Genomic DNA, 24,734 nt, shown 5'->3' on the forward strand with positions numbered 1-24,734 from the left:
CGTGCACATGCGGTGCATACATGCTAACACTAGAATCTCTGTGGACAACTCATCTCGAAGAAAATTGTGTGTCAATTAAACACATTGGCAAATTTATGCTTTACAGTTTTATCATCACTGCACGTTTTTAAAGGAAGCCTAAATACTTATCATAATATTGTATTGCTAATGTTTTGTAGTTCTTATAGCAAATAATTTCATGAAGTATCTGAGTTTTAATGTTAAACCCACAAATTTTCACCACTGTAGCATGAATGGACAAAGCTTAAATTTAAAGTAAAAATCTAGTTACTTTTCCCATTCTGACAGCAAAATTCATGTGTACCAAAGATATTTATTATGCAACCATTAACCGATTATAACTTTTCCAATACTGGCCTTGTTACCGTTTAAATGAAGCAAACGAAAATTATATTTTAATAAAACTTTAAACAATGATATTTAAAAAAAACAGGATAACTTTACAGTATTCTAGAGCAGTGGTTCTCAACCAGGGGTCCAGGGCCCCCTGGGGCGCCATGAGCAGGTTCCAGGGGGTCCACCAAGCATGGCCACTGTTAGACTCACTGGGGCCCACAGCAGAAAGCCAAAGCCCCAGCACATGGGGCTGAAGCCTGGGGCCCTGAGCCCTGCCACCTGGGGCTGAAGCCAAAGCCTGAGCAACTTAGCTTCGCAGGGGCCCTTGTGGCATGGGGGCCACAGGCAATTGCCCTGCTTGCTACCCCCTAACACCGGTCCTGGCTTTTATATGCAAATAACCAGTTGTTGTGGGACAGGTGGTTTGTGGAGTTTTTATAGCATGTTGGGGGGGGGAGGGCCTCAGAAAGAAAAAGGTTGAGACTGCCTGCATTAGACCATTTTACTGTTTACATCTTACACCAAACCGTTACCCAACCAAAAACTTAATTACGGTCTTTACACAAACTGATAGAGAAATCAAGCTACATTAATCCTTGATAAAAGCTCATCATTACCTTTCTACTTGAGACAGAGTCGAACACACCGGGTACAGAGTCTGCGGTAGAGGACGCTGGGAAGAAATGATTATTGATATCGTGGGGAAACATGGCAATTTCATTTTGACGATACATTCTGTGGTGCCGCAGTTTTGCTACCCATTCGTCAAACAGTTCCTGAGATTTCACCTACAGAAAATAGTTAAGTTATATGACAGGGAGTCAACCTTAAATTATTAGACAAAACTAGATCTTATTTTTTCCTATTTCTTACAAGGTGGCCACAAGGGGTTCTGAATTCTTGACAAAGCATCAATAAAGTGTGCCTGTTAAATAGTACTGTTCACTTGCCAGAATACAACATAGAAAAAAATTCATGGAGCAGCTTAAGAGGAAAACTATGTTAACTGAAGTTTATCTCTAAGGCCCCAATTCAGGAAAGCACAAACAAACGTTTGAGTCCATCCCTATTCAGGGCAACACTGACGCACATGCTTAAGTCTCATTGACTTCAATAGAACTTAAGCAAACAGTTAAGTGCTATCCTAAAAAAGGGGTACCTTACTAAATAGGGCCTAATATTGTGAACTTAAATACAAGTCTTGTAAGTCTGTTGTCCAGAGGACAGGCTCAACTTAGACCCACAGAAGCATGGCAGCATTAAATCTTCATACATGCCATAGTTGTATATATATGTTTTCAGTTTTACTTCCAAACTTATTTGCTTTTAAGGTTCAAAAGACTTTTAATCTTAGTTAAATATAGGTTTGGTGGTTTTTTTAACATTTAAAAAACGCTAGCTATATATTTTAAGTCAATTTAGACCATTAGATCGATAGATAAACTTACAACTTTAAAAGTACAGAATATAGTCCACAGATAAAATAAATACATTCCTTCTTAATTATGTTCTATTAATAGATTAGAATAGACAAATACACTCACATAATGGAAAAGATACAACAGTAGCATGTAATTACTCTGGTCCATTTTTTCTCCTCACATTCATCTCACAAAAAGTAGTAACTAAATTTAAGTATAAAAAATTGCTGCCAACTATGAGACTTTGTGTTTGACAAAATTTAAAGTTAGAGAAAGATTGTACAGAAATTACGAATTCCAGAAACCAAACTACAGTAAAATAAAGGACATCATTTGCTTCTCAGCAAACTATAACGTTTGCCCACACTTGACAACTGCTACAGAATTTAAAATGTTTTTCCTTCAAGTTAACCAACATTTCCAGCACCCTTTATTAAGAGGCCAACAACACACACACACACCCCACTAGGTGCATCACAATGTTTTAATATTTTTACAATTTAATTGGTAAGATACAGAATAAGATTGCCTTGAAGAATTACCTTTAAATGGTATATGTATTCTTCGGTATCTAAATCTATACATTTTGTTGATTTCTTTACAGACATCACTGAAAGTCCAACATCAATGCAGCCATGCAGCTTCTCTCTCTCTACCTGCAAAAAAAATTTTACATAGAAAAATCAGCATTAATGCCTGAGGCAGGGTAGGAGAAGAGATGCATTGATTGGCAGAACCAACATTTTTAATTCATCTTGTAGGTTAGAAATTCAAAATCTCTGTTTCCTCTTCACAACATGACCCAAGTCCTGGTATTCAAATGAAATACCACAATATCGAGAGAGAGAGAGACACAGAGACAGAGAGAGAGACAGACTTACATCAGCTTGACACTTGGCATACTTCAGAATTCCTCTGTCCAAGAAGAAGTATCTCTGTAATCAGAAATGCAAAGAAACCTTTTATAGGAGAGCAGGAAATGATACAATATATTCCACTAAAAGGCATCTTCTGCAGTTAACTTTTCAACAAGGACAACACAAAAAGTGAGTTAAGTTTGATCAGCAACTAACCCTAAGATACACACTTCTTTCCTACCTTGTGCCAGCCTTTCAGCGGCCATTTCCTCTTTTTCAGCAGGTAGCCTTCCTGTTTCTGTGGTTCCTGGGTATAATTCATGACTCCTCGCAGTCCTTCTACAACTTCCCAGCTGTCCTATTAACACACAAAATCCAAACCTGATTTTTTTTTTTTATTATTAAAGGAACAGAATTAAAACATTTCTCTGAATAAAACCCAGGGAGACCGGAGTCTCAGACTGAGACACAACACAAAGTAAATGAAATGCAATTTTTCTGACACCATGTCTCATTGAATGTATGTGCTCACTAGGATTATTTACATATAGTACATAGCCATAGGGTATGCCACAGTTTAGTATAAAACCTTTATATCAATATGGGCAAAAACAACTCCTACTGAAAAAGATCTCATTAGTGCATCATTGCCTGTAAAACAGACCATAAAAACCTAGATTTCTGGCACATTCTTCAGCACACTGTTAATCATTTAATTTCATTCTAGCTTCATCATTGTAATCTGACTAGGTCACTGTTTTGCACAGTAGCTGGACATAAGACCATGTAACTGGGCAAAAAGCATACAGTTATATAGTGTAGTTAACTGAAACACTGCACGCGACAAGAGTGCAAGTGCAGTAGTTGACAGCAAGTGCTGTTTTGAACAGGAAATCAGTGATTTTCAATTTACATTAGTTAAGTAATGGGAATACATTAAAATGTCACAATTATACTAACTGTTGCAAAAGGTTTAGTGTGTGGATAAATTTTCTTGTTAAGGAGGAATTTTCCACCAAGTTTGGCTTGACAAAGGTTGCTTTCAGATTTGGTGCTCAAGAAAAAGAAACCTAGAGAAAAGCTGCTGGATTTAACTGAAGTTTTCCTTGGCTGGAGAGCCTACCAATGTAGCTAAAAGACTGTAGAAATATCAAGTACATTTTCAGATTTTTATTCTTGGAATGAGCCGGTTGCTTAAGAGTTTTATTGGTTTCCCCATCAATTAGATTACTCCCATCAGAGAAAAAAAATTCTCAAGCAAGCATTATACATGGCAACTGTCGCCCACTGCTTTAGCCCAAACATACTAAATAGCAACCTATAATGAAAAGGAATAAATCAGATAACAATTGCTACTGAACATGAAGCCTTCTTAATGCACTACAGATTGTTTGTTTTTTTTGACAAGTGTGGGGAAGTCCTTGATCATCTGGGTTCGTGCATTTTTGTTAAGCATAAGCAGAGAATAGATCTGATAGATAGGTCTTCAATCTTTTGGAAGGCAAATAATTTCCCAAAATGTAGATGGTTTAGAGTACTTTCTACTGATCTAATGGTCATAGAAGAAAACAAACCAAGCATGTTCACATAAGCTCTTTAGCAAACCACAAACACCTTGACTTGGGATGGGTGGGAGAGAAGCTGAACCTTATAATTTCAAATTAGTTATTCATAGTTAAATCTGCACTCCTCTCAACCAACAAGAGCATATTGAAAAGGATCAGAGCATACTAGAGCTCATACCTGATCTTTTCCTCAAAACACTATCCAATTTCCAGGTTGGAAAACATCTGAGCACATTCAAAGGGCTAGGAAGGGAATCAGGACACTTGTATAGGGGGAAGGTTACAAAGAAGTGGAGTCCACAGGTGATGTGCCCCCATCTGATATGACCCTCTCATGAGGTGATAAGGAAACAATAGAAAGAAGGGTCATCAAGCTGCATCAATTTGGAGGCGTAAACTTGTTTGCAATAGCTCAAGTAAATGCCTTGAGGGACACCATACACTTCTTGGCATGCTTTTTGGGCTCAGGGTGATTGTTTGAAAAGCTGAGATCAGGAGAGGGGTCTTCTGAGATCTCATATTTCTCCAAATCTGAACAACAGTTGGAACTGGCATCAGCTCCAATAGGAATCTGGATTGGCAAATGCAAGAAAATGCTTTTAAGGTCACAAGACTTCTTGTTTGAACTTTCAGAGATATGTAGGGTGACTGGATGTCCAGTTTTTAAAGGGACAGCCCCTTATTTAAGCTCTTCTCCAGATGTCCTGACTTTTTCTTAAAAACAAACTGTCCTGTATTTTCTGTCCCCCCGCCCCCCCTTCAGTACTAGTGGGTCCTGCTGCTGGCCAGATCCCTGCTCGCCCACCAGGGGTGAGTGGCCGGGTGGTCCAGTGGCCGATAATGGGGGTGGGTGTGTAAGGCTGGTGGTGGGGTGAAGATGCAGCACGCGGGGCCAGCTGCTCCCCCTGCCAGTCTGTCAGCGCAGCCTCCACTGCGTGCTGGCTCTCGGCCAGCAGGGCCCTGCCCCCGTCCCATTTCTGGCTGGCACTGGCTGCTTGCTGCAGTGGCTGGTGAGTGTGGGCCAGCGCCAGGTGGCAGCTGGTTATGTGTTGCCTCTGCTGCTCACCCATCGACCCTTTACATGCTCCTCCTCTTGCTGTTCTCTCCCTGCTTTACCACCAGCCCCGCTGCTCCTCTGCATCCTACTGGGAGTGGGATACGTCTCGCTCCCAGCGCTTTGCAGAGAACCAGTCCCTGGTCAGAGAGCTCAGCTTATTAACAGCCTGGCCGGGAGGCTCCTTCCTTCCCTCACTGCCTTTGGCTGGGTCGGTGCCCCGGGAAAGCCCAAGACCTTCCGACCTGGGGCACTGACCAGGAGGAGCCAAGCCCTGCACGTGCCAAAGCCCCGCATAGCGCTGGTTCAGAGAAGCCTCTCCACCCCTCAGCTAAGCTCTGGTTTGGTGGGGGGCAGGGAGCGATTTCCACCCTGTTCACACTCCGAACCTGCAGGCTCCACAGCAGCTCCCAAGGCAGGGGCTTAGTACCCTCTTCACCCCCCAGCCGTCCCCGCCACTGCCAGGTCCTGTCCCTATGGAGCACAGGGCTGCTCCATCCCCTAGGCACCCTTCCCTGCTGAGCCACCTTTCTGGCTGGGTTAGGGTGACTAGATGTCCCGATTTTATAGGGACAGTCCTGATAATTGGGGCTTTTTTCTTATATAGAGGCCTATTACCCCCCCACCCTGTCCCGATTTTTTACACTTGCTATCTGGTCACCCTAGGCTAGGTTCGCTGAAGCCCCTGCAGTCAGGCTCCCTGGACCCTGGTGCACAATGCATCCTTAGGGGTTAACCCCTTCCTGCCCACACTGTAGCCAGGAGACGGCTGGGTTACATTGGTGGCCAGCAACCTCCTGGAGGTGTTAGCTGCCTTTCAACACTGTGCAGGCAGGAAGGGACAAGCTGCTTCCAGCCACATGGGAGTGGTGGGGCGGGGGAGAGATGAGCTCTGCAAAGACACAGGCCAGGTCATCCCTCCACCCCACCCTTCTCCTCCCCTGCAGCTGGAAACAGCTCCCGTCCCTTTGCACAGTGCCGGAAAGCTGCTGCTAACCACATTCTGGCGGAACTCTGGCAGAAATCGGAGGATGGGGGGCATATGATCCTGCGTGCCCCCCACGTGTTGCCTCAGGAAGACGTGGTGCCAGGTACCAGAAGAGGTGGCTCTGTCCCGGGGGCCCAGCCAGGCATGGAAGGCAGAAGCACTGGGCAGGGAGGGTCGGGTTGGTTGGTCACTTCCATACACTTCTCTCACACAGGGGGAGTATGTGTGTGTCACCCCTCCCCATGTGTGCGCATGGGGGGAGGCACATAGGGGTGTGTGTGCCATCCCTCCCCATGTGAGCCCTAAAGCCTTAAAGATAAAAAGATAAATAAAAAAAGCCAACTACACAGTATTTCTTTTTAAGAGGGGCTCAGTCAACTTAATGTTAATTTGAATGTTTGTACGATTGCCATTGAACTCGCTTGAATAGAAGTAATTTTACAGGTGTCCTGTATTCATCATAGGGAAATATAGTGACCCTAGAGTTATGTGGCAATAGGAAAGGGCAGCTTCTATAGTCTCCAAATGGTTAGGGTGAGAGAGGTGGGTGATCACACAGGCACTAGCGGGTTCTTGTCCTGCAGTAATGTTGGGGTCCACTAGGCATAGCTACCAGGTAACTCGGGAGAGTGGAAGGCCACAAGTGCTGATGAAGCTCTTTTGCTCTGGGCCTATCTGAACCCCCAAACTCCATCTTGGGAACTCTCACCTACTTCTATGCTAACTGTTTACATGCTCTGAAGTAGGCTGAAGCAGAAATGTAATGTCAGCTTTCTAGCAGATGGCTGCAGTTTCACTCACACTAGCAGAAATAATAGAGATAAGAAGCGGGGTAGTTAGTTTGCAGGCGTCTAACTCAAGGTCGCAAAGATTGAGAAAGTTTTCTCACAAGCTTATGTAGAGCTTATTGTAACAGTTGTCTGGAAGGGAGGGGTAAGGGGGAACAGCCAAACAAAGAGATGTATGTAAACAATTTGGAGTATAAAAGGTAAAAGTTATTTGTATTTGTTGCACTGGATTTGAGACATGATGGTCTCCTAGTGCCATTTCAGAGCTCTGAAATAAACTTGGCTTGCTTTCTCCCCTCGGTGTCTTTATTGGTGCCAAGCACACCGGGCGACGGACCATTGTTGTCCCCTCGAGCCCCCAGGGCAGGCAACAGTAATAATCAACACTTGAGCAACTGTGCAAGACCTCAGACATGTAGAAGGTCCAGGAATCAAATAACTCCCAGATGAACCCTTGATTTCCTTTGTCTCTCCTTTTCTTTTGGAAGATGCAATTTTCCTTTGATCTGAATCTTATGCCCCTTAAAGAGCACACCATGCTGAACAGAATGGACCTGATGTGGCCTGCAATTTATCCACAGCTTGTCTGATCTCAAGAAGAAAGAAAAGAAAAAGGATCTCTGATTGCATGCTGCTAGAAGGAACTACTGCAGCTAGACAGATCTGCTCAGCCAATGATCTTAAGTCGAAGGCAAATAAATCAGTCTGGCTTCTGTCTGTCTGAAATAGTAGAGGGGGAGCATGAGATTTCTTCATAGCTGCAGGCAGCATTTATAGCAGGTTTTCTTGCTGATTCTTACCCCTGCTGTGGACTCAAAACTAGGGTTACCATCCGTCCGTATTTCCCTGGACACGTCCAGCTTTTGCATCTCTAAATAGCCGTCCAGGAGGAATTGGTAACAAGGTTAAAATATCCGGGGGTTTTTCCTCCCTCGCCTCCCTTCCATGTAGAGTGCGGCTGCTGATTGGGCAGCTGGGTCGATTGACCCACTCCCATTGGCCTCCAGCAGACAGAGCCCTCCCCTGCTCCCCCCTTCCTCTGTCTGCAGCCCTGTGTAACACAAACCGACCTACCAGGCAGCGTGTTTTGCAAACATGTGGAGCCAGAATGGTAAGGGGAGTCCGGGGTGGCGGGGGGATCAGGGAGCGGGAGAGTGTTGGATGGGTCCCCGGCCTCCACCTGCCACCCCCCTCTGCCCATCCCCCCCCATGGGCCCCTCCCTCCCCCTTCCCTGCTTGTACTGCCAGAGCCAGCAGCAACTGCTGTCTGCTGCCCCCGGGTCCTAGTGCCCCCATCCACTAATGGGAAGACAGGCTGCCCTTACTCCCTACCCCTGAGCCTCTCCAACGCCCCAAACCCCTCAGCCCCAGCCCTCATCCCTCCACACCCTAATCCTCCGCTCCATCCCTGAGCCCCCTTCTGCATCATGAACCCCTCATCCTCAGACCCACAGCCCTCACCCCTGCATGCCCTCCTATCCCCAAACTCCCTCCCAAACCCCCTCCCCTTCCCACACCCCCCTCCTGCCCTCAAACTCCATCCCAGAGCCTGCACCCCCACCCCCTGCCCCAGCCTGGAGCCTGCACCCAGCACCCAAACTCTATCCCAGAACCTGCACCCTGCACCCCTCCTGCACCCTAATCCCCAGCCCAGGACCTGCACCCCAGACCTCCTCCCCCCACCCAACCCCCCTCCCAGAGCCTTAGGCAGGTGGGGGGGGGTTTCTGGGCACCACCAAAATTTCTACAACCCCGCCACCCATGCGAGTGGATAAGGGTCGGGGCAGTCAGCGGACAGGTAGGGTCCTAGGGGCGTTCTCAGCAGGGGGCAGTCAAGGGACAAGAAGCAGGGGGGTTGGGGTTCTGAGGGAGGCAGTCAGGGGACGGGAAATGGGAGGGAGTGGATGGGGGGGCTCCCCTCCCCCCCCCGTGTCCTCCTTTTTGATTGTGGAAATATGGTAACCCTACTCAAAACTAAGATTAAGTTTGAAGAAGCTCAATTACATTTAAAAAAAAAAAAAAAAAAAAAAAAAAAAAAAAAAGAGTTGATAGCAGCAGCACAATCCGTGTCCAAACTGGCGGGGTGCAAAAGTGCAATGCTGTTGGAGAAAGCGACTACAGTTAGAACAAAAATTGACTTTCTTGTGGATGAGCATCAACACAGAATGAGCAAAACCATCATCTCTGATAGCAGTGACAACAAAGGCCAAGGACTGAGGCAGGCCAGCACAGGAAATTTGCACTGCTGTGGTTTGGGTGAGCCATGGAACAGGTATGAAGGACTTTGGTCTCAAGGACTGTTAACCTGGCATTAAATTAACTAATCAGATAAAAGCCCCCTGATTTTCTACAACACAGTGCACCAGAAACTCCTCAAGGCTAGATTTTGTTTCTGGGAAAAAAGAAAGTAACGAGTTTGAATGGCTCTCAGACAGATGCTTGAATATAGCTGATGACAGTGCCAGACTTCCTTCTAGTATAAACTGCAGTCAGATGTACTGCATGTTTTCAAGTGCCAAAAATAGAAAGTGGCTTCGTGGAGGATAAGGTTTTGCATCAGCAGCAACTAAAGCATGTTATGGTTCATAAATTTGGCAAAAAGTTACTGAATTTTCTTTTTAGTACAAGATTTTTTTTTTTAATATAGCTCTCTCAGTGCCTTTCCTTACTGTATCTGCTTATTTCATAAGTTTATTTATTGCTTTCCCATCCACACTATTCATTTTGAACATGTCAATTTTAAACTTTAAAAAGATAATGTTTTTCCTCCCTCACAAATATTTAAAATTATGGCCTAGTGGCACATGTTATATTGCGTTACCGGGGGAAGGTGTGGAAATGGAAATCACTTCACACCAACTACTGAGCCTTAAAGGTGAAGGTCAGTCCCATTTCCTGGGAAGGGATTAATTGTCAGTGTTTTGAGGGTAATGCTGCAAATGTATTCAGGCTGCCAGAAACAGGGCTCTAGGATTAGCGAGGGAAGGAAGGGTGTCCTAGAACGAAAGTTCCACAACCCCACTTGAACCAATCTCTCAAGCCATAACAGTCTCTGGCCTGCATCACGGGGATCTTTACATAAGTGTCATCAGTGCCATATGCTGATCTGTGGGGTGGAGCAGTCACACCATATCAGACTAAAATACTCTGATCCCAGGAGGTGCCCTTATTCCACCAGTGACACAATACCCACACTCCCAAACAATTTCCCTTTCTCTGGGGCCCGAGTGCACTTGCAGTAGCACTCCCTGCTTGCCGGAGTTTGAGAAACTGGTAACACGTATCCCACTACTCCACAAAATGTCTGCCAAGATCCCTTTCTCCCCTGTGCTTTGTAATAGTTTCTTTCCACTTAATCTGATTAATGGAATGTCCTGTCCTGTGAGATCAGCTGCAGAGACTCTGAGGCAAAGGGGAAAGAGGTGGCCGGCCAAAACTGTCTTGATATAGCAGACAATAAAGAGAACAGTTCTGACTGAAGCGGATCAGGAAGGGGCACATGGGTGTACAGGGAGGAGGGGGAATAAATTCCTCACTGGAATAGAAGAAGAGAATACCAGATGATTAGAAACAATATTCTTCACCTCCCCACAGAGGATCTGAAATTGTAAGCTATAGTTTTGGGGCTCCTTCTAAAAAATAATGGAGTGTACTCTATGTGTCCCTCTGGGGCTCTGTTGGATCTTTTCTTTCAATTTTAGTTCCTATAGTTTCATAAAACTACCTTGTTTAAAAAAAATGTTTTACAAAAAACAACCAATGTAAATGCTGTAATTTAAGCAAAATTGCTTAATGATGGAGTGATGGAGAAGAAACCTAAATGCCTAGTAAAAATAACCAGCCTCTTTCATTTAAGGACTGGTGTTATCTCTAGAGATGGGGGAGGAGGGGAATGTCTAACTGATGTCTGGACAGTGGCAGGGATGGGAATGCAGCAGTTATTCACCAGTTAGAAGGGTTTGGGGAGAAGAAGGCAATTAGTTAGCAATGTGATGTGTTTTCTGTCAAATCCAATTGACAGTCCCATTCATGGGAAACTCCCCAAATAATCCAGCCTCATACATTTCTACTCCCCCACAAGTTACCAAAAAACCCACCAAATAACTTTCAGCGTGGCTATCATCAGCATCACGTTAAAGGGTGCATGAGCAGATTTTGTGAAGACTCATAACTCCTTTTCTTTTCCGGGCTCTCTCCCTCTCTCTGGGAGAATCAACCTCAGAACCCATTTAAATTGAGCTCTATAGCGATTATCTCTTCACTAGCACCAAAACAGTTAGAGAACAGAACACATTTCTATTTAAACATGAATAGCAAGTAATCTAGCAGCATACCTCCCACTTCTCAGTTGCTCTACAATGTGTAGAATACTGCACTATTTGGTCCAAAGTGTCTGTCTTTTCCCATAAGCAACAGAAAGAAAAGAAATATTTTCCATAACATTGCATTATTTTTTGAATGTCATGAACACTTGACAGTCACACTTAACATATTAACTTTTAAAAGTTAGACGTAATCAAGCCATCTTTCTTAGTCAAAGCAGATGTCAGCCCCAATTTTATATATTTATTGTATTTCACACTTATTGGTTATTAGCAGGAAAATATCCAAACGGGAAAGACAATGTTTGTGTATAATCAAAAAAATATTTAAAATATTCCACAAAACAGATCTTGATTTGTACAGTCTAGTACAGAATCAGTCATTTATGGCACACCAACATCATTGTGGAGTTAAACAATGAGGACCAGTAATGTAGGAGGCAAGACAAGCTCACTTCCGGGAACTCTGACAATTGACGCTGAAAATCCACCAATTCAATTCAAAGTACTGCATTTTTGACAGGAATAGACGGTACTGGGAGAAGGCCTCCTGATCGCCTGCTTGTATCTGGCAGTTGAGTAGAGCTTGCACTCTAAGTGTCAAGTCTACAAAGTTATTATATTTGCCCCCCCAAAAAAGGGGAGAGAAATTATATTAAAAATATCTGGCAATAAGTAATTACAAATCCACATTTAAAAAAAAATCCTTCAGAAAAGATTTCACTGCCACCAACAGTTGATAACACATGCTCTTCAGGAATACATTTCTAAGAAAACAAACAAACATACATACAAACATTCTCATTTCAACTATATAAACACAGTATTGGCCCCAGCTTTCAGCATTCCTCTTCCATACCTCAGGTTGATAGCATGCTTTAATGGTCACATGTTCTACCAATTATAGCAAAAACACACTGCTGAATTCTGTTTCTGACGCTGACGTTAATTTTCTCTGAGGTTTTGGGCAAGTCACTCAACTCTCATGCTCCAATTTCCCCATATGTGAAATTGGGATAATATTCACTTAGAGTGTTGTGATGATTGCAGGGCCGGCTCTAACTTTTTTGCCGCCCCAGGCAAAAAAGAAGAGCGCTGCCCCGAGCGCCCCGCCCCCCCGAAACACCCCCGCGCTGCCCGGCCGAAACAAACAAACAAACCAAAAAAACCCGTCGAGCGCCCCCCCGCCACTGGCCACCCCTTCTGAGGTGCCACCCCAAGCATGTGCTTGGTTGGCTGGTGCCTAGAGCCAGCCCTGGATGATTGACTACACTTATCAGACTCTTTGGACGAGAAAAGGTCTAAGTATTAATCAAATCAGGAAGATGGTATATCATAGAATCTCAGGGTTGGAAGGGACCTTAGGAGGTCATCTAGGCTTGGTCTACACTACCCCCCTAATTCGAACTAAGGTACGCAACTTCAGCTACGTGAATAACGTAGCTGAAGTCGAAGTACCTTAGTTCGAACTTACCTTGGTCCACACTCGGCAGGCAGGCTCCCCCGTCGACTCCGCGGTACTCCTCTCGCCGAGCTGGAGTACCGCAGTCGACGGCAAGCACTTCCGGGTTCGACTTATCGCGTCCTGACTAGACGCGATAAGTCGAACCCAGAACTTCGATTTCCAGCCATCGAACTAGCTGGTAAGTGTAGCCAAGGCCCAAGTCCAACCCCCTGCTCAAGCAGGGCCAATCCCCAGACAGATTTTTGCCCCAGATCCCTAAATGGCCCCCTCAAGGATTGAACTCACAACCCTGGGTTTAGCAGGCCAATGTTCAAACCACTGAGCTATCACTAGGTCTCATTCTTCTGAGGAGGAAACATGAATTGTGGTGGCATCCAGCTTTATACCTCCATCTCACCTGACCTGATTGGTGCAGTTGAACAATTTAGCCAGTGCTTAACAGACAACATGGCTTGGGTGAAGGCTAGATGGCTAAGACAACCCAGACAAAGGTTTGTAAGGTGAAGGTATGCTCCATGTGCTAGACTTGTAATCTTTCCACATTCAGGGCTAGCTTCTAGCTTCGACTATATGCCCATATAAGAAACACTCCCTTCCCCAAATCCCTGTGTACAGGCTACCCAGGCTGAGTCTGTAGACATAGGAGTAAGAGTACACAGCACCAACTCCCTCGCACCCACCCCCCAATAGAGAAGGTAGGCATGGAGTGGGGGTGGATAGTGAGTTCTACCCCAATGCTCTGGCCAGCAAAGCTGAGCCATGCCAATAGGTATTGTAATTTAAAGCCTTATTGTGCGTGTTCTTAGGAATACTTTTAGTATGCAATACACTTTTAGCGGGATTTAGCAATGCTCACGTAAATCTTATTAAGTTATAACTGAAATCCAGTGCTAATAATGCTTGCTTGACATTATCTCTAAGAACAAATTTCATTTATATCTTACAATTTTTTAAAGTTAACCTTATAATGAAGAAAAAAAAAAGGCTTGAAAGAAAAAGAGTACCTTGAAAGCAAATGCTTCTCTCACTCAAAGCTATAAAAATGCAATTCTTTTGCTTACAAGCACAACCATCTTAAAGAGGCAGAAATCATTTAGGAGACAAGACTGCCTCGGTCTCTTTGCATGAAGGAGTAACATTTCAAAACATCGTGGCTGAGATTTCAAAGCTGCCTAATGGATTTGGATGCCCAATTCCCAGTGAAATTCAATTAGAGGCAGCTTTGAAAATCTCAACCAGCCTGTTCTGTGCACATAAAGCTTTACTGCAACATAGCCACTCACACTCACTTATAGGGAATAATGGCTCAAGTGCACATAAGCACACATTTTTTGTGAGGCTGCAGCACAGTGTCTGTGCTTGGATATCTGAATGCTCTCACTTTGAAGTTCAAACACTTGTGGGCACACTTTAAAAACCTACTCCTAATTTTTTTTAAAAAAATGCACAGATGATAAACTCTTTGAAGCACAGACCGTGGTTGTTTTGTATGAATTTATGAGGGCTTTTGGGTGCCACATGGGGTTGCCAACCCTCCCGGTTTTACTGGGAGTCTCTGGAAATTTGGCTCTATCTCCTGGAGACTACTGAAGCCAAACCAGGAGATTTTAGGCCACTAAAAGTCCAGTGGTGCAGCGGGGCTAAGGCAAGCTCCCTGCCTGCCCTGGCTATGTGCCACTCCAGGAAGCGGCCGGCACATCCCTGGGGGTGCAGGAGGCCTCTGAACGCTGCCCTGCTTCAAATGCTGACTCCGCAGCTCCCATTGGCCAGGAACTGCAGCCAATGGGAGCTGCAGGGGTGGTGCCTGCAGGCAGGGGCGGTGCGCGGGGTTGCAGGGACATGCTGGCCACTTCTGGGAGTGGCGCAGGGCCAACTGGGAGCCACTCAAGGTAAATGCTGCCCAGCTAGAGCCAGCATCCCTCACCCCCTCCCGCACCCCAACCCCCTGCCCCAGGTTCAGTCCGGAGCCCTCCTCCCACACTTCGAATCCCTCAGCCCCAGCTCAGAGCCTGCAACCCCCATCACACCCCAACCCCTTGCCCCAGCCCCGTGAAACTGAGTGAGGGTGGGGGAGAGCAACGACAGGGGGGCAAAGGGGGAATGAAGTGAGCAGGGTGGGACCTCAGAGGAGGGGCAGGGGTGTACAAGTTTGTGTGATTAGACAGTTGGCAACCCTAGTGCCACAGCAACAATCTGCACTCATGGGCAGATTTTCAGTATCAATATTGGCAACATATGCAGATAAAGAATGCTCCTAACTGAAATACTATTACACACACACACGCACACCCCTACCTCTGAAGGCTTGAGTAGGCAGCTACACAATATGCTACCACTGGGGTGACCTTCTCTATGGAAGATTTAGGGGTTCTAAGCACCAAACCACAGAAGCCAAGCATTCAGCAGCAGTCTATAGGCCAGAAGTGGGCAAATGACGGCCCGGGGGCCGCATCCAGCCCTTCAGACATTTTAATCCATCCCTTGAGCTCCTGCTGGGGAGCGGGGTCGGGGGCTTGCTTTGCATGGCTCCCAGAAGCAGCAGCATGTCCCCTCTCCGGCTCCTATGCGTAGGGGCAGTCAGGGGGCTCCAGACACTGCCCCCACCCCAAGCGCCGCCCCTGCAGCCCTCATTGGCCAGCAAATGGGAGCTGCAGGGGTGGCACCTGTGGATGAGGCAACGCACAGAGCTGCCTGGCTGCGCCCCCATGTAGGAGCCAGAGGGGAGACGTGCTGCTGCTTCCAGGAGCTGCTTGAAGTAAGTGCTGCATGAAGCCTGTGCCCCGATCCCCTCCTGCACTCCAACCCCTTGCCCCATCCCTGAGCCCCCTCCCACCCTCCTGCACCCCCAGCCAGAGCCCTCACCCTCTCTCACACCCCAACCCCCAATTTCATGAGCATTCATGGCACGCTATACAATTTCCATATCCAGATGGGGCCCTCGGGACAAAAAGTTCGCCCACCCCGCTATAGGCACACTGAACCTAGAGTGAGAGCACAGTATTAACTGAATTCCCAGTTGCCCTTTCCAATGTTATAAGTATCTGCTACTCAGTAATGTGTGTTTATTTCACTTGACTGAAGACAAGATGCTGCTATTGGCAAAAAAAAAAAAAGGACCACCGCCAACTGCACAACAGACCCTTAAATACATAATTTTGTTCAACAAGGTCACTAGAACTGACCATTTCTCCTAATACTTTGAAGTCCCCCTCCCCACCCTAAACAAACAGGAGCTAGTGAAGTTTACTTTACCTGTCGACTTCCCTGCTTAGAGGAGCAACTGCTGGTACTTCTTGAAGGTGACAACACTTTCTGGGACACACCCAAGCTCTTTTCTTCACTCATGATCCCAGAGACAGATTGTTTTGTGTCTATTCAGTTAGAACACCATCCAAAGGGAATTAAGAAAGTGTATTGGAAGACATGGGCGAGAAAGGCAAGAGTCATTGTTTACCCATATGCATTCCAATGGCATCTTCTGGGCCCCAAGGAGATTCCTAAGAGAAACAAACCAAAAACACATGAGCATCAGATATAGTCCATGTTATCTGGTTACACGAGTCCAGAATCTATAAGAAAGCCTTTGGTAATGTAGTTGGACTGCACTGCTATATGTTATCAGAAATTAACTTAACTGCTTTAGGATAATTTTCAAATGTCAGAGAGAAACAGCAAAACGGTGGGTTCTAACTACTTGTTTTAAAGTCATACCACTATCTGACTGCTGGTAAAGAACACAGTTTAAATGCAGCATCAAGCGTCTCTTTAAAGATTAAATAATCCCATTCCTCGAGAATTTAGATACAGTACACATTTGCAATTCCAGAAGTTGCTTTCATTTTTAGCCAAGAATTGTGCAAACGTAGCTACCTACAGGTGGGCATGACTAACTGTACCTGGAGTTAGAAATTGGTAACTACGTCACTTCTGTGACTAAGTGAGTGGCAGGAAGATTAATTAATAGCTTGTCTAATAACAGTGGTGGTTGCAGTGTGCGCAAAAACACTTGATGGAAACCCTGAATGACGGATTTGCAGTGTCGGCGACGGTTGCCATGGCAACAGTTTTTCATCCAACAAAGGAGACAACAAAAACATATTTTTCAAAACCTGGGGGGGGGAAAAAGTAAGTATTGTGCAAGTTGTGTATCGCTTCAGACTTGACTGCTCATAGACAAAGCAGCCTAAGAATTTCCATGGTAGGAGGAAGGGCTTAGAAAAGTAAGGAAGTTTCTACACCATGGAGGAAGATTTTATTTCTGATGTAAAATCATGTGACTCCACTGCCTTAAATAACTCACTGCCTTAAATAAATAGTTGTGCCAGCTTACACTCCAGTAGTGTTTTAGTCTCCTTGTGCACTGAGCAGGTTTTGTTGTGTTTTAAAGGCTTGAAAAATGCATTCAGAGACAAGATGGATTAGAACAACCCTAGTAAATGGAGAGGCCTAAGGCACACATTTTTAAAGAATTCAAGCTTCCTTTTTGAAAAAGCTAGTTCTTTAATATAAGTGTCCAAATATAACCTAATACAGTACTGTCTTCCCCAGATCGTCAGACAACACCTCTCTGTGCTGCTCTAAACCGGAATTTAGATGTGCTTATCAGAGGATCTTTTCGAAAATCAATCGTGTATTTTCTCTGTGAGACAATTTAATGGAAGACTTACTATAAGGTTTCTACCAAAATATCCCCTTTTCCATCTAAAACACGGTATTTCTCTTACCTAATTCACCTTATATTTAAATGAGATACTTAGCTTAAAAAAGTTACAGCAAAAATAGCCCTACCATTCTTTAAAGTCAAATTAAAACCACCCCCCACCCACCCCCCAAGACTGGATGGCCCAGGCATCTGATAATAGTGGGGCGGGGAAAAAAGAAAGGAAAACTTTCCCTTTTATGTGACTACTTCATATATGAGCCAGATTAATAGTGACTGAACATTGCTACCATCAGATGCTACAATAATGAGTGAGGTATAAGAAATAATATGGCATATAGAACAGCTGTGTGGTGAACTACATAACAAATTGGGCCTGGTCTATACAGTTTTATTACTGATTTAACAGTTTTGATTAGGGATTTTGCATTTTGAAGAAATTAGGTTCTCCTGCTCTTATTTTGGGTGACATTTCCCCTTTGCCTTTTCATCAAGGTTAGTGCTTTTAATGTCTATAAAGCTCACTTTACCTTGGTTTTAAATAGTTGACTCTGAGTTCACACAAAATGTGTCTCTCTTGATCAGTTTCCAGCTCCTTATTAAATCTTTTAAATAGCCATCTTACAAAGATGGCAGTCTCTCTTTGTTAAGCATCTGCTTGTAAAATATTTTTTTTCAATAAAAGGAACTTGAAGCTGATTTAGAAAAAGTTAAGCATTCATGCACCCTTCTACCCACTCTGAAGTCCAATGCAGGAAATGTTTTGTAACACTGTTTACAGGGTGACCGCTGCCCACTTGAAGTTTCCCACTCTTGTGATTTGAAATCACCACTTTAACTTCGCTGTTAGTTGGCTGACATGCTTGCAAAATGGCAACATTTAAACAGTTCATGACCACAAACAGGCTCTAATTTATAAAGTGCACTGAGAGTCTATTGAACCATCACTGTCAGGACCCAGCCAGGATATTCTGGGCACATTAGACCTAAATTCTGTGGCAAGTGCTCCCGGATTTCTAAAGCATATTACTAAGCATAGCTGTGCTGAATTCTGGGGCAGCTTCAGATAATGTTTTTTTAATTCAATAAGAAAAGGGATAAGATAATCAGTACCATACTCATCATTTGGTTTGGAGCAGGGTTGCCAAGTTTCTAATGGCACAAAAAGAAATAACTCTGCGATGCCCCTTCTTTGAAGCCCCGCCCCTGCTCTCTCCATCCATCCTGCCATCGCTTGCTCTCCCACATCCTCACTCACTTTCACTGGCCTGGAGCAGGGGGTTGGGATGCAGGAAGGGGTGAGGGCTCCAGCTGGAGGTGTGGGCTCTGGGGTGGGGCTGGAGATGAGGGATTTGGGGTGCAGGAGGGAGCTCAGGGCTGGGGCAGGGAGTGGGGGTGTGGGAGGGGGTGAGAGCTCTGGCTGTGGGTGTGGGCTCTGCGGTGGGGCTGGGGATGAGGGATTTGGGGTCCAGGGGATCTGCGTGCTGCCTGTCCCCGCAAGCGTTACCCCTACAGCTCCCATTGGCAGGGATTCCTGGAGCCAGCACTGGGGGTGGAGGCAGCACAGGGCGCTTCCCTGATCGCCCCTCCACCTAGGGGTCAGACATGCCGGCCGCTTCTGGGAGCTGCCTGGAGCCTGGGCAGGCAGGCAGCCTGCCTTAGCCCTGCTGCACCGCCAACCAGATTTTTAGCGGCCCGGTCAGCAGTGCTGACTGGAGCCGTCAGGAATCCTTTTCGACCAGGCATTCTGGTTGAAAACTGGATGCCTGGCAACCCTAGTTTGGAGTCCTGAGAGAAATGAGAGACTCTACAGCAGTGGTATTCCTCAAACAGCAAGTTTTTGTTTTTTTCCTCCTTAAATTTCCCTGATTTAGCTTATTGAGAAGAAAAAATCCAAACAATGCCTCCACACAGCAAAACAGGAGCAGGCTTCTGTTTTGCTGTGTGGAGGCATTGTTTGGATTTTTTGATCAGCTCTGAACAAGGTAGAACTGTGGGGAAGATTGGAAATAAACAGTGTCCTCTGCCCCAAATCTTTTCTGTTCTTTGACTGGTGCTTCCAAATGATGCTTCACAATATCATTGACCAGCTGAGGAATTCCAGATTCGTGCATGAGAGAATGCAGAAACCCCTGCATCTTTTGGTAATCTTCTGCACTCCTCTTTAAACTCTCTCCTTCATGAAGTTTAAGATGATTAGTATCTCAAGGTCTTGTATTGACATGCTCTTCCTCCAAGATTTGGCAGTCGGTATGAAAGCATGAGGGAGAGAGAAATCAAACATGCCCAACAACAATGACAGGGCTTTTCTGTGATGTTTTGTTTTAGACCACCACCTATGAAACTTACCACCGCAAAAATATTAAAGAGCCAAATTGTCTTACTAAGCTATCAGTCAATCAATCAATACTTCAGTTACACTAAGGAATTGTCTATACAAACAGTTATGTCACAGCAAGCTGGGGGTGCAAGCTTCTGGTGGGCAGAGACCTTGCGGTTGGTTTTTTTTTGCCTTCCTCTGCAGTAGGGGGATGGGTCACTTGCTGATTTGAACTAGAATCAAATGGTGGATTCCCTGTAACTCGAAGACCTTAAATCAAGATTTGAGGACTCTAGTAACTCACAGCGATTATCGGCTTATTACAGGAGCAGGGGGTGAGGTTCTGTGGCCTGTGATATGCAGGAGGTCAGACTAGAGGATCATGATGGTCCCTTCTGTCCTTAAAATCTATGAACCTACCCTACATTAGCCTACCATGGAATAACTGTCTGTGTGGACCCTGCTGACATGCATTAAGAGTTTGTTAATGCATTTTGATCTAGTCCCGTTTCAGAGGGGACTCTTCTGTCTGCTCCTAGAGAGGTTATAAAATTATAATTTAAGAATAACCAGTCTAATTGTTCCTATATTAAAACTAAAACAATTGGTAAAAATACGTCAGCAGATACAGTTGATAGACTTCCACTTCCCTTAAAAAGACACCAACTTGGAGATTCTAGTGCTACTGCTGAAGGTTTCACTAATTCACAACGACAATTTACTGTTTGGTTTTATTTCTTGCATCTCTCAATGTTACAAACTCACTGCAGAGTCTCAATGTCCTTATAGCTCATGGCAGAAGAAAGGGAGAAGAGATTAAAGTTAGAAAAAGCTGGAAAACAGCAGTATGAAAGCAACATAATTAAGAAACTTTTTGTTATTGTTTTGAAAAATGAAGACTTGCAGCTGGCATAGAGTTAATTAGGGTAAAAAGTGCTATTGTGAGCATTTAAATGTGGAGACAGAATAAGATGCAAGTTTTGTCACTAAAGTCCACTTTATGAATGTAGGAACAAGGAAGGCAAAAAACAAAAACAAAACAAAAACTCAACAACCCCCCAATGGAAGTCATTGCAGCACTCCTAGTGCACTAACCTTTGCACATTAAGTCAACAGTTTTCTGTTTGGTATTATTTTAAAATAATACAATACATTTAGCTGGCAAACAAAATTCTCAAATAATTTTTTTGATAAATGTTGTATCGGAGAAGAAAAAACAAAAACAAAAAACAAACCGATTTTGCCCTGAAAGTCAGGGTTAACCCAATTAAAGTGCTTTCATTTCTACCTACTCTATTTGCCGGAAAATATGTTTAAACTAATTGTGGACTTCTTTTCCACCATTTAAAAATTTAAACTGTAAAGCGTGTCACAGAAAATGATGAAAACGTCAGCTTTAATCTCTCTGACAGTCTAACATTGTTCCCCAAAGATAAGAGTCATCTATATGGCAAAAGAATTGAATAAAAACATGAGAAATATTGGTAGTGTCTTTTTGGAAGAAGATATCTGTATTTCCAAAGGATTATAAGATTCACAGTATTGAAGGAGAAAAGACAAGTCATAGTAACATGTATATACTGTGAAGCTTCTAGGTTGCCCTTTTGAAGAAAATGAGTGTAAAAGCAATTCTGATGGTTAAAAAGTACCAGTTTATTAAACACCACAGCAAACAAAAAGTTCAACAATAATTAAAAAAAACAGTCCGTATTTATCAAAGCAGGTTTCAACTAGATCTCCAGAGTCAGAGACTCTGGAGATTGCTTTGATCAGGGGTCGGCAACCTTTGGCACGCAGCTCGCCGGGGTAAGCACCCTGGCGGGCTGGGCCGCTTTGTTTACCTGTCGCGTCCGCAGGTTCGGCTGATTGCGGCTCCCACTGGCAGCGGTTCGCTGCTCCAGGCCAAGGGAGGTAGCGGGAAGTGGCAGCCAGCACATCCCTCAGCCCATGCCGCTTCCCACTGCCCCCATTGGCCTGGAGCAGCAAACTGCAGCCAGTGGAAGCTGCGATCAGCTGAACCTGCAGACGCAGCAGGTAAACAAACTGGTCTGGCAGGGGGCTTACCCTGGCGAGCTGCATGCCAAGGGTTGCCAATCCCGGATTTAGATTGTCTCTGTGGGACAGATACTTCTTTAGTTAGGTGTTTGTACAGCATCTAGAACACGGGGGTTCTGGTCCATGACTGGGGCTCCTGAGTGCTACTGCAATATAAATGTATAATATATTCCCCTTGCTAAACCCTTCCTTCGGTCCTGGGTCAGGCTTTCATAGTACTGAGGCACACTATTTTAATGAGGAAAGTTAGTTTGTAAATAACCTACTGATCTTCAAAAAGCAGAAACCATTTAAAGCCCATTTGGTAGCTAATAGATAATGCTTGTAGTTAATCACCCATGAGAAAAGACAGTGCCTATTCTAATCCAAAATGAATCAGGAGAATTAGAACCTAAGGAACATTCCACTAGAATAAGTCATAAGGAAAATATCAAAGAAAAATTTGCCTCAATGCCAAGCTTGTTCAGCCTCTCGTGGAGCCAGAGAAGCATATCTACTGTTTCCTTAACCCTTGGGTTGATTAATTCAGTCCTTCATATTAGCAAGATCTTACATAAATTCAAAAGTAAGTCAATGTGCACTCTAAAAATATTTTAAAAATTACCTCCTTCCTGCCCACCCCAGAAACTGAGTATTCAATGTATGGTGTGACAAGGATAATTGTCATGTGAATGTATCATACTGGCATTAATTTTTATCCAAGGAGATATCCAGCAGATATTTGTATGACACATATTACATATATAGTCTGCACTAATAAATCTGTAAATGAAAAAAAAAAAAAAGCCATGACACTAGTGACATCCAAAATTGCAAGTGGTAATGACTGTAGCATACATCTAATCAACTCACTCATACTAGCCATGTGATCCAATTGATAAATGTAGTTGAAAATGAAAACACGTTAAGTAATATGAACAAAGTTACCTCCAGCCAGTCTTCATAGGCCTTAAGAGTTTAAAATATCCTCTTTAAGACTCTTGCCTAGTGGTAGGCACCACAGTGCACATAATGTAGAAGGCCACCAGAACTCAAGAGAAGCCTCCAGACACTCACTTGACAGCCGATACACAAGATACATACAGTGCTCAAGGCTGTTACATAAATAGGGAACCCAGACAGAATTATTCTGAAGCACTCCCTTGCAACCAATTAATGCAGAGGTACCAAAGATAGCTGCAGCAGAAGGTGCATTTCTTACCCTCAGCTAGAGGCAGTGCCTTACTAGTAGAAAGACACAGAGAAGATAAAGGAGCATATTGGAGAACAGTATTTGTAGTTTTCAGTGAGGAAGCAACGTTTGAAAGCGATGTAACTCTTTATGGCATACATCCACCACATCTCACTGCCTCATCTACAGTAAGAATGCTCTGAAGTGATCACTTACGATACTTAATGATTAGAACCCAGAGATGGGGTTACGAATGTAAAATGTTTACCACTAAGCTTCCAGATTTCAGCAGTGGCTGGTTGCTCTCTTTATTTGGTTATCTTACTGTTTAAAACTTTGTTCTGTTCTGTTCATTAAATACACTTCTTCCATTATTTCCCAAGGCCTACTCCTTTTTAAAGCAGCAATCTCTCCCTCATCCCAGATTTCTAAAAAGGAGTTCTCTCTCCATTTCTACAGGGTTATTTTAAACACATATCCTCTAGCTTTTCAATATGCATAGCCTGATGAAAACATATCTAAACTTTGATGTTCAGTGGCATGCCTTCCCATGGCCAGATGCCAGCAAAATAAATCAGCATGTTAAGCTGGTAGTGTCTATGCATTGAGACAAAGCCACTTCTCTGCTCCTAGAACTCTGGAAGCATCAATGTCTCTATCAATGGACAATGGAACAGACTGCCTAGGGAGGTTGGAAACTCCTTTACTGGAGGTTTTCAAAAGGAGGCTGGATAGAGCCATTTGTCTTGGATGGTTTAGACACAACAGATCCTGCATCTTGGCAGGGTTAGACTAGATGATCCTTGTGGTCCCTTCTAACTCTATGATTCTATCATTTCACATCAGAACCTACTGGAAAGCCTTAGAGAAAAGGGGGTGGAGAATTCTCTGAAATTCTTCATGGAACTCCCAGTCTACATCTTGATGTAGAATGAGAAAAGAGTGCGGGGGGAGGGGGGTCGGGAGGGGGAAGCAACATGGTGTGATTATGACACAGGTAGTTCCAGGTTTATTAAAGGTAAGCCAATCACAGCCTAGAGATGCTTCAGCCACTTCAGGGAATTGCATATACTTACAAAAAGGTGCTGGGCCCTACGGTAACTTGCCTAATGAACCCCTCTCTTAAGCAGTAATATTGGGCTTACTCTCAGTAGCACTGTTTACTTTTTCCAGCATGCCTTCTGGAGGCAATAATTCGGAAATAGTGAGGGAACATGAAGGTTTAAGATGACTGGGCTATCTATCCTAGGAATTAAATACTGCCAGGGAGAATGTATTTTCTTCCAATTCCTACTGGAACTCTGCTACATATCGGTCTAGTGGACATCACAGGAAATTTTTGAAAACATTGGAATTTCAATGAAAATAAATTAGGAAAAGAAAAAACTGCACTTTTTGCAGATTTTTAGTTTTTCCATTCTTTGAGCAGCTCTATCATCACCTAGGGTTTTAAAACCTACCACCAATGGGCATGATAACTAGAGACAGTTCTTCCTTTGATCTATAGAAGTTAGTTTAATCCTCCACAACTCAATATGCCATGGTTTCACTTCTCTCTTTGCTCTGCTCACAGAGTGAGGGAGTTACTGGAGGATCTCACCATTTCAGTCAACTGCACTCATATGCGGAAAAGTTCCACAGCTCTTCCCTTAATGCCAGGAAATAATTTTTTTAAAAAAGCAACAACCCTCTAAGAACTCTAGTTCAAATA

At 44.2% G+C, this 24,734-nt stretch overlaps 1 protein-coding gene across 7 annotated transcripts in view; it reads right to left on the reverse strand.

Moving 5' to 3' along the window:
- OSBPL3 (oxysterol binding protein like 3) overlaps positions 1 to 24,734 on the reverse strand; it is a 121,773-nt gene that overhangs the window by 57,740 nt on the left and 39,299 nt on the right. For all 7 annotated transcript variants that reach the window (XM_005290875.5, XM_005290872.5, XM_065583385.1 and 4 more), the window contains exons 2-6: positions 16,070 to 16,314; positions 2,877 to 2,993; positions 2,660 to 2,713; positions 2,321 to 2,434; positions 975 to 1,145 (exon numbers count right to left, since the gene is read on the reverse strand). In XM_005290875.5, coding sequence (XP_005290932.1) covers positions 975 to 1,145; positions 2,321 to 2,434; positions 2,660 to 2,713; positions 2,877 to 2,993; positions 16,070 to 16,162 — 549 coding nt within the window. In that variant the 5' untranslated portion in view covers positions 16,163 to 16,314. The remainder of the gene's footprint in view (positions 1 to 974; positions 1,146 to 2,320; positions 2,435 to 2,659; positions 2,714 to 2,876; positions 2,994 to 16,069; positions 16,315 to 24,734) is intronic.

The sequence above is a fragment of the Chrysemys picta genome, chromosome 2, assembly GCF_011386835.1.
Source record: "Chrysemys picta bellii isolate R12L10 chromosome 2, ASM1138683v2, whole genome shotgun sequence".
NCBI lineage: Eukaryota > Metazoa > Chordata > Testudines > Emydidae > Chrysemys > Chrysemys picta.